This window comes from Varroa destructor, unplaced genomic scaffold, assembly GCF_002443255.2.
Source record: "Varroa destructor unplaced genomic scaffold, Vdes_3.0 BEIS01000002.1, whole genome shotgun sequence".
NCBI classification, from domain to species: Eukaryota; Metazoa; Arthropoda; class Arachnida; order Mesostigmata; family Varroidae; genus Varroa; species Varroa destructor.
Genome location: NW_019211455.1, coordinates 47,621,528 through 47,631,819, shown reverse-complemented (window position 1 = coordinate 47,631,819; position 10,292 = coordinate 47,621,528). Strand labels below are relative to the sequence as shown.

Sequence of the window (10,292 nt, the reverse complement as noted above, 5' to 3'; positions counted from 1 at the left end):
TATTTAGAAGAAGGCGAGTGTTAGGAAGGATAGCAGAGCCGCTTCTGATTGAGATTTTCTCTATGCACACTATAAAGATGTGCATGGCATCAAATCTTAACGCCTTGACTAGAGATAGAATTTCATCGAAAGTTTCAGTTATGAAGGATGAGGTGGTTTTCTCAACGTGATTATTTATTCGGTACTGAGCCCTCAATGATGAATACTTGGGAAGCGAGGTTGGAACATTTTCGGGGCTCTAGAAAATCAAATGTTTTTGGTATTATCGTTTAAACATTGAAATGTTCATATGTTTTGAAATTGTTTCAAGCATGTTTTGACCAAATCGCTGCTCTGTAGCATTTTATCTGGCGATGTCAAGCAACACTAACATAAGATATAACAGTTTTTACATGTCGCACTCCAAGGCAATAAGACTAGTTAACCTTTCCGGATATATTTAAATGTTTTCACTTAATGATGGTAAAACTACCAACTAAAATTGCAGCGAAAGTGAAGACACTTACAGATAATGACGTCTGGCTGCAGGTCAAACAGGAAAAGTATCACCAAAAATGTATGAAGACATTATTTTGCTATAAATTAGGGTCTATAAGATGAGATTAGCTCTCGACTTGCTTTGCATTACGGTTTATACTACAGCGAAAATCAAAGTTTGTGGTCCGCCTGTAAGAGTGAAACCTGCTAAAAATATATATATGTACCGCGGCTTACCACTGTATTTTTTTTAAACTTCATCACTTTCTTTAAAATACATGAAAAAAAACTATTTTAAATGACCCCTTAAAATCAGGCTGTATCTACTGTAAGCTTTACCTAGTAAATAAATACATTGAACCATATCGTATGACGGGGAAATAATAAATAACATTTATTTAAACAAGAAACAACGTAATTACTGTTATCATTATTAACTCTACTTGCACAATTTCATTCACGGGTATCATTTTGCACTCGACCGAATACTCACTCGTTTTCGCTCTGAACTGGCCATCCCCAATGCCCTCCCACACCCCGATCACAAAAAAGAATCGCTAACAAAAAAGAAAAAAATACAAAATGGTCAGCGGGATCTGAGCTTGTTCCGTCTTGTTCATTTACTAATTCCGATGTATTTCGGCATTTCAACGTATTTCTAGTTGGTCGAATGTCTACACAGAGAAACCCCCCTTTCAAGTGGCTTCTGTTGCCAATGTGGTAACATTAATCATACCTTCATCGTTCTGACGCGGTCTGCAATTTTCGATATCGCGATAGTTTTGACGATAATGACTCATCATCAGGAAGATTAATAAACGATCACCCTGTATTACGTCGATACTAATAAATAGTACTAGGTATTATTAAGTAGAAAAATTATGAACATTCATCATCATCGTAGATTTAATAAATAGCAAAGTTTACTCGACCAATCTCCGTTTGGCGGTTTTTGCAGTGCAGCGGGTCCTTTTCGACACAATGCGATAAGCCCACAACGGTGATCTTGCGATTGCTTCGAAAACTTAGTATCACTCCAGCTACAAGGCTAAGTCTTAAAGAACTTAGCCGTGGCCGAAATTGACGATTGCACCATTATACATCACCGTAGCATAACGTACTGCACGTTACGGATGTCTGTTTGATCAATTTCCAGAAATGTGTCATGTATCAGGCCTGATGTTTAGCTGGTAATCGTTTCTTAGGACTTCTACTGGCTGTGGGCATCTTCTGGCTTTACAACACGAACAAAACATCAATGGATTTCGGCCGGAGGGTCTAAGCTCTCATATAGTATAGTGTCCCCTTACGTGCGCCGTTCTTATTGATGTATATGGGTAACAATTACGCTTTGTCCGATGCTGCCGAGTGAAATACAATTTGCTTCAAGAGTGGAGCCAAGTGCTTGGTTGATTCCATTTGTACGTCGTTGGACACTTCAGTTTTACATTATGTAGTCGCGATGTATGCTGCAAATGGGACTAACCACAAAGTTGATTCTTGAAAATTGCTTGTAATATTACAGTATAATTATCATTAAGATTATTATTACTTGTTAAATTGATTATTTATTAAATTTTGTGCATATTTGCAAAATAACAGAGCACAGCTCCATAAACCTTGGTTGGGCCAAACAACGGGTCATTTGAAGCCTTCAGCTCTGTGCTGCGGAGTATATTAATTTCCACGCTCGTTATCACCGTTTCATCAACGGCATCTCTCATTGTTTTATTTCTTCGATGTTTAGACGATTTGTTTGACAGTTCAAGCTTTTTGGTCCTGCTTCAAAATGCTCCCATTATTAACGCATCTTGTTTCTCTCTCTTTCTCCCATTTTCTGTTATAAAGTTATAATCTAACCTGCAGAACCTAAACTATCCTATGACTAGATCGTATATACAACCACGGCAGTGGGTTACGCACAGTACATGGGTATTTCAACGTATAGTACAGTTACGTGTTTAGGTAGCATTTTTGTATTTGTAAAATTGTCTAAAATGTTGTCTCCATCGCCTTCTCTGCATCTCCAAGTCGTTCGGCGAGCTGCCGTTTGTTACGGGACTCATAGGGTTACCATAACAGGCATGTCCCGACCGCTATCGGAAAAGGTCTGCGAATCCATATTTTAGATATCTGTTACTTTTCCTCTCCTGATACAGTGGCGGATTACAGTTCTGCACGGTTGTGTGATCTGAAAGTCAATATTGCCGTGCTGAAATTTGCTATGTGAGTTGAATTTGTTTTCCCCAGTTCTTTTCCCTCCGATTATCAGTGTAGAACTCATTGCTGGTTCTTAAAATATACTAGAGCGTATTTTGTACCGTTTCAATGAAATCAAACCTAATATAAAATCCAATTTTTTAGCTTATTCATTTTTTAATACAAATATAGATTAAAAAGAACTCACAGTAGGGAGTAATTTAGAGTACCATTACAATCTTTTTACACGCGATTCAAGTGATGTGCGCGTAATTTTTATATATTCCGCTGCAATAATTTTCCGCGCGCATTACATCCAATTAGTGTCCCGGTAGTTTTAGTATGAGGGGAACCCCCAACGCGAACCGGCTCCTTTTATAGCTATGCATTTTATCGTTGTTGTTACTGCTGCTGCTGTTGTTGTTGTAAATATTTGTTAGTCTCTTGGTTGTCACATTATCATTTTATATTAGTTTTTATGACTGCTACCTATTGTTATTATTGTTGTCAGCATCATCATCATCAAATCACCCGTTTTTCTAGCTAGGGAGATTTTTTTTAAAAAAAAAATTTTGTTGTTCGTAGCCTTTATTTTTTTCTGTCGTTCTGTCTTGCGGTCGATTTTCGCTTCTCTCCGCTAGATGAATTTGTTGTATGAAAAGATATCGTTTGTTGAGAATGAGGCGCCGTCCCCCGTGTCGATCGAAGCAGTTTCTGTCATTTATCACAATTGCTACCGGCTCTAACCAGTCCGCACTTAATCGTGCGGGTTGTATTCTCGACCACTAACAACGTGAAAACATGTAGAAGACGCGCTACCGGTAAGTCAAGGGTAGGCCAGATGCAGGGCAGTGAAGTCAGTTACTTAGTTCGATCGGAGGCGTCCACGATGAGATGAAATTGTCACTGAACTCCATTATCATTGTCCGCTCTCCAGGATCACCCAACCTGCCATAAGGTTCACTAGAAGCCCCTCCTTAGCTGCTATAGTGGCGTACTCTCATAGCTTTTCCGAGACTGAAATTCAAAAAAGGGCAAACATACAGCGCAAAAATAGACTATGTTCGCGTCAGTGTTGTACGCAAGTGCTTCTAAACTGTAGTTGAAAGGTGTTGAACTCAGCTGAGTGAAGGTTAGGCGTTACGCTATCTATTACCAGGCGCCTCCAGATACCTTAGCTAGAGTTATGCATTTCTTAACGAAGGCTGAAACCCCTCAGCGCTAATGTACGCCTGCGCAAGACCTACTCATGTGATGGTATACTGGAGCCGTTTGGTTTATTGGCATATACTCTAAAAGTCTAACTCCTACTAGGTGTAAAGCTTGACACAGACGACCAATCCAAAGTATTAAGTAGAAGTCAATCAATCGTTTAGAAAAATGGTCAGACTTTGAATACGTCAGTCAAAAAATTCCGAAAAAAGGTCCGAAAAAATTCGCATCGACATCAATGTGTCAGTTGATGGCTGTGTGGATGCAGACCCCGGATAGCTTTTGGAACAGAATCGTTTTGTTCCTTGAGACCACTTTGGCTAACTGTTCCCGTATCATATCAACTTCACACAGGAGGAAGCTAAAAGGACCAGTGTTGCAGGCACTGCAAGCAGTTCTGGGCTATTTTTTAATTCGTTGTTAGTCAGGCAAAGCCATGCAAGAAGCAGTCACCTTGAGGAGTGCGTCCCCATAGAGCGAACCATGGTACTTTATACGGGGTGGACACTGCCTGATTGAGCAGTATCGCCGTCTGATGTATGCCCTTCATTATCGCCGCGCGTTACCGGCAATAACGGCCCGGCCATTGCGCCGACAACAGGTTTCGCCGCCGTTTCCATTACCTTGACCACCTCTAGTTTGTCGTCGCGAGGACCCTCATCCGTCGTATCAGGGTCACCTGACCCTGAAGAATAGGGAGGGTCCCGTCATTGACGGTCAGATTTCTAGCTATTAGCAATGAAAATAATGAACTTTACGAAAACGTGGCTCCTATACTCAACACTGCGTGGTGTCTGCGTATAATATTGGCAAAAGCTGTCCAGTCTATAATTAGGTCAACGGTATGATCCCAGCTACTGTCATACCCATTTAACGCAATACGTCAACTTGTTTATAAGTAGTCACACTTTTCCCTGACATCAACATCACGCTTCTGCACTCTGAACTTCTTTTCTAGGGTCAATTTAATTATTTCAAGTGGTAGATTGGGTTTTCCTTGAATAATAATAAAAAACTATAGTATAATTGCGTATCATTATACGAAAATGCTATTTCTCGTACAGATCGTGTATTTTCTTGTGATCGTTGTCGTAGGAGCCATTTTGGCGAAATATTATCTAACTTAGATAAACTTCGCTGAGGGTAAACTCAATTTTTGTCAACCTATGTCCACGACAAAGATAATTAGGATCATATGTGCTCTCTACGTTGAGAACGGTTTCCCCTATTTACACGCCTAAGGTGTAGCACAATAAAGGCTGGGGTTTTCGGTTCTGTCTGAAGCAATGCCGAACGTAAAGCTTCAAATATTTGAAGGTCAGCCTGTTATCGCCTGGGTACGTACTTGAGAGCGTATGGCTAATCTGAATTGTAGTTGTTCCATTATCGCGCTGGACAAGACTCATAGCAGGTTGTAGTCGCGAATGTTGCGAAGATGCTCCCGTACCGCCGTATGATTGGTGCCGATTTACTACACCGAAGCGTGTGCTCTGAGTTCGCGCTGCGGTAGCCATGCGATTCGCAAATTTGCCGAAATCCTATGGATCACGCGTAGAACACGAAAAAGAGTTACGGTGAAGTAGTAAAGCAAAGAAAAAGCTTTCTTTGCAGAGCAAAACAGGACAAGTCAAACATTTCAGTGATATAGATCTTGTATTGTGTTATCTTGTGAGAAAACATCAAAGATCTATCTGACGGCTTGGACTTGATAAAAAAAAAATAGTTTTTTGGGCCACGGTCAATGTTTTCCTGTGACATCATAGTGTATAAAAGAAAAGTATTTATAAATCTTTTGACTATCTGACAATCGAAAGCAATACGTAACAAAGAAATCAATATTTTATGATTAAGCATTGTATTTTTGTCCGAGAAAGCAACATAGGCCGCCGATCACCAATAACTGAGAACTTGTTTCGCAAGAGAGCGCAGGCCAATAACGAGCAATCCTGTCAGATCTGCTCAACCTGGTCGGCGATTCCTAGATAAATTGACACAAGCGACTCCACGACAAAATCGCCATAAAGATATCTATTCAAAAAATACAAAGGATTCAAAGACGGAAGTAACCCGTTATGGCAATGAAATAAGAGTAGAGGTGATGCCAATTTTTCAAGCAAGTTATTTGTCATGTGACGAGTTAAGTCCTTAATGCGGTCCTTACGATTCTGTATACACGTTTTTTGAGTTGGGATACGAACTTCTGCTGTCCTGCTTTGGCCTGTGCGGTACATTAGTGAGTCGATTAAACAATAGCCGTATGTTTGAATGCCTCTATGATGCCAAATTATTTTATGTATTAGCTATACGGTGTCGAAAACAAATCGTTACTTAGGGTGTTGCTAGGAAAAAAATAACGTTAATCAAATTCTTCAAGTCCTCAGCAGACGGATCCGTTCTTTTGTAAACTTCTTTTACTTCTCAGAACAAATTGATTATCGTCACCGTCACCACTGTTAAACGTACATCAGAAACCTGTTGGTAGTCGTCCAGCTAATTAATAGTGACGCATTCGTCTTAGTGAACTAAGTCTAGCGCGCTGAAATGATAGCATAAGGTAGTAACTGTTGTGTTAATGATGAGATGTTAATTATTCGTCCTTTGAATGTTTTCGAGGAATGAAAATGTTTTTTACTAATCCTAATGTTTCACGTTGCTGTTTTTACTTCTGTGTATTCACTGCTGCAGAATAGATGTAAGCGCGTACGTTCGCGAGAGTAATTCCTGTTGACGTCAGTTACACCGTTAGTTTAACTCTATTATGATTGACGTTAGATTCGGTCTTATTCTAGGTTCCGACTTTTCCTGGCTTAGATTACATCGACCCTTTGACACAATACCTGAATAGCTTCGAAAAAGGCGATTTGCCCATCGAATTAAACAGTCGTGTACCCTAGTTTCCAACCTGCGGGTACCACAAAACATAAAAGAAATTTAATAAATCCGATTCGTATAGAGAGACTTTCTTCATTGTACAACCACGGTAGAAAGTGCAAGTTTCAATTTTTGAAAAAAGTAAGCTACTCACATGCGTAAAATCTGCTTGTGACGTGCGTGTGTGTGTGTGTGTGTGTGTATGTGCGCGTGCGTGTATGCGGACGTTTATTACCCGCCTGAATGCTATCACAGTTACTGGGGGGGGGGGGGGGCTCGCTGAACCCGGGATTACTCGTTTACGAATATCAAATGCGTTTAGGATTAAATCATTAAAAAAAATAACGCCTCCATTTCTCTAATGATAAGGCAAGTGGTAGTACAACTAAAAATAATATGACAGCTAATAGAGTGATTTGATCATAATGTTAGATATGATTAATTAAATACTATTTTTATATTATAACTGTAACCTGGGCGTGAATGGTGCGTACCAAGTACGTTGAGAACAAACATCGGGGTTTGAACGTATGGGATTTTGTTTAAATTACTGGCGAAGTAAATACGTTGTATATCCCTATAATATTCATATCATGAAATCAACTAATAAAAGCAACGAGAAACATTAGGCGTTGTGCTAAACACTACCTGTAGCGTGATGGCGCGCTTTCCGTCAACCATCTCAAACTCTTCACCGAGTTCGTTGGTGTCGTTTCGCTCAGCAAGCGATTCCTCACGCGAACTGGTAGCTCCAGCCGTGGCTCGTGATACACCAACTCTTGAACCCGACCCACAGGGTAGGACTTCGCTTGAACCGTCGTAGGCTGCGTTGTCGCGCCCTCCGAACTCGGAATTGTCATCGCCGAACTCTGACGGCGACATTTCCGAGAGTTCGTCTTCCAATTTCTACATAGTAAATTATATATAGTAATTAGAGCAATAGTCTAGACCCATATTTGATTCGCGCAGTAGAATCGTTATAAATTATATAAAGGTATATATAATGGAAGTATATGAATACAACATCAAAAAGCTTGAAATACCTAAAATGACTGATATATACATATAATAACAGTAATAATAAGGCTTAAGTTGTCTATGGGCAGTACCCTAGAATTACAGCCAGTCCTAACACATTGATATTTCAATCAGACCAGTCTTTTTTCATTTTCCTCTAGACCAATTTACAGGTTCAACTTTATCGATACGGAAAATAGGACGACACACAAAAAATATCGGGATATTCTTAATAACATTCACTCACTTCCTCGACGCTCTTTCCTATGTAATTCAAATTAGATATAGCGGTATCGCATTGTTATATTCCTTAACAGAACGTATTTTTAGTGTGTTAAATTGTCGGCGATTCTCTCTACCACTTTCTACTATATAGCTAGGCTACTATATAGCTAGGCTACAGCTAGATAGGTAGACTAGCTAAATAGTTAGACTACGGTTTTTCGACAGAACTATGCTAGATGTACGCTTTTGTGAGGGCTTCTCGATCTCGCACCTCGAGTACCTTGAAGAGCTGCTCTTGACCCTTCGAAGTTCGAGCGGTTATTGTTGAATGCGGGGTGGCCACGAGGGACGGACACCGTGAATTCGAATATCCCTGACCCACAAAATAACTGAAATTTATGATAGATAAACAGCGACGGGAAAAGAAATTCATCTTGGTTAGTTGGCGGGTATGCTAATCACATCTTGAATAGGGCCCAAGTGTAGAAGTAATTCCTTTATGTCGAATCTCGATCGTACTAGTTTAACGAATAAATAAGCGAAGGGTGAGGTTCCTTAAATGTTTGTAATAGGGTTCACTAGCAGCCCATCAAATACAGGTCCCATCTGTGTCGCAAGCATAACTGATAGGTTTCGGCCATTAGAAAATGTTAACGGATAACAGTTGTAGAACGGATGTTGACTTTGTAAATTCACAGAATAATAAGCTCGTTATTTATTGAAAATTCAACGATTTTCATTGCGATTTTGGAGGATTCGACATGGATAAAAACAACTGTGAACAATTGGCCCACGTGTTGCAAGCTCTGGTGGTAAATACGCTCGTTAATGACTCCGTATGGGATAAAAGTTTCTTAGTAAACAAAAGAGTACATCGTTCAAACACGCCAGTCGTTTTCTAATAACAGAATTGACGCAGATCTTCCTGTTGAACGCCTGCCTGGCAAGACTCTACGCTTTCAGTAATCTACAGCTCAATCACCAGTGTCGACTCTCAACACACCTATTGTAGTTCTTTGCTGTTATAGGGAAGCAGACTTGTTGCCGCATGTCAACGTATCAGAACCAATAAAAATAAAAACAGGGAGATCGTCTTGTCGCAGATTGTTGCACCTCACGCACATTGTAGATTTGCATACCGTAGCCATTGCGGTGTAAGACAATGACGTAAGATCTGTATTTTTTTAGGCTGCAAGATTCGTCTTCATGAATATAATATACACCCACTATGGTTATGAGCAGTTGCGCTGCGCTGAAGTAGCTGCTGGGTTGCTGTCCCAATCGGCCCGCTGGTCTTCTTCGATTCTACTGGCGGCAGATGCGATGAGAAAATTTCCACATCGCCCCTTTACGGCGACAACAACAAGCGTGTGGTGTAGTGTAAACACGTATTAAACGCAAGCTCGTGGCTCTTACATATACGAGATGTTGTAAATTACATGTTTTTATAATACTGTGCTAGATTATGAGTCAGCGGCGGAGAATGTTCGCTAGTGAACATCACGTACGGACGGTAAACGCCACGCTTCAACGCGTGAGCTGCGTAATTTCGAAGCATTTCAGAGCTAAAATGCATCATGATACGTTGATCATATTCAGATGATTAGAAAATGAAGGGGATGTTTTGCTTGAGCAAATCTTCAATCGGCGCTTTTTTTTGTTTTTTTATAGAGCGTCGACGTTTAGCATCCAGGCGACGACTTTCTTGCGGTTACAATCAGGGAGCGTTTCATAGAAGAAAGTACAATTTAACGTGCTTTTTGTGTATGAGAAGAGGGCGTGCACATTCAGAACCTGAGCCGATAGGTCGATGTCAGAAGGAGTACAATGAAAATGCTAATAATCTAGTAATAATAATAGTCTTACGTAATAAGAGATTTACCAATACCGGATCGGTAGTCGGTAAAAGGATTTTCTATAAACATTGATTTCAAACAATGAAACTAAAACACTTCACCGATTAGTAGATGCTATATTTCTCGAGTCTGCAAGGTGACACGCCATGAGTAACAATGTTGCAAGATGGCGTACAAGGGAAACTGGGCTTTACTTCATTCAAAGCGTGTCATCCGATAGAGATAACGCATTCATTATGAAAAAATTACCTTAGAATTCGGGACAGCTTGCCACCTCTTTTCATTTCACACACCAATATAAAATCTGCTACAGGGGCGATTAGATAAGACGCTGGCGTTTACCTGTGTTCCAAACTTATAATAACGTACCTTTCTGTGCCTTCGCGCTTTCGGCCTTAGCCAAGCTATAAGTAAGCCCATATTGAAAAAAAACAA

At 40.2% G+C, this 10,292-nt stretch overlaps 1 protein-coding gene across 9 annotated transcripts in view; it reads right to left on the bottom strand.

The window, feature by feature from the left end:
* Window positions 1–842: 842 nt before the first annotated feature.
* The window catches only part of mol (dual oxidase maturation factor 1 mol), a 107,710-nt gene continuing 98,260 nt past the window's right edge, over window positions 843–10,292 (bottom strand). For 5 of the 9 annotated variants that reach the window (XM_086978710.1, XM_022789998.2, XM_022790001.2 and 2 more), the window contains 5 exons: window positions 8,273–8,390; window positions 7,408–7,665; window positions 5,234–5,426; window positions 4,342–4,573; window positions 843–3,693 (listed from right to left, as the gene is read on the bottom strand). In XM_086978710.1, coding sequence (XP_086834836.1) covers window positions 4,380–4,573; window positions 5,234–5,426; window positions 7,408–7,665; window positions 8,273–8,390 — 763 coding nt within the window. In that variant the 3' untranslated portion in view covers window positions 843–3,693; window positions 4,342–4,379. Of the gene's footprint in view, window positions 3,735–4,341; window positions 4,574–5,233; window positions 5,427–7,407; window positions 7,666–8,272; window positions 8,391–10,292 lie in introns of all 9 variants that reach the window. The other 4 variants (XM_022790002.2, XM_086978709.1, XM_022790003.2 and 1 more) reach the window with 4 other exon arrangements.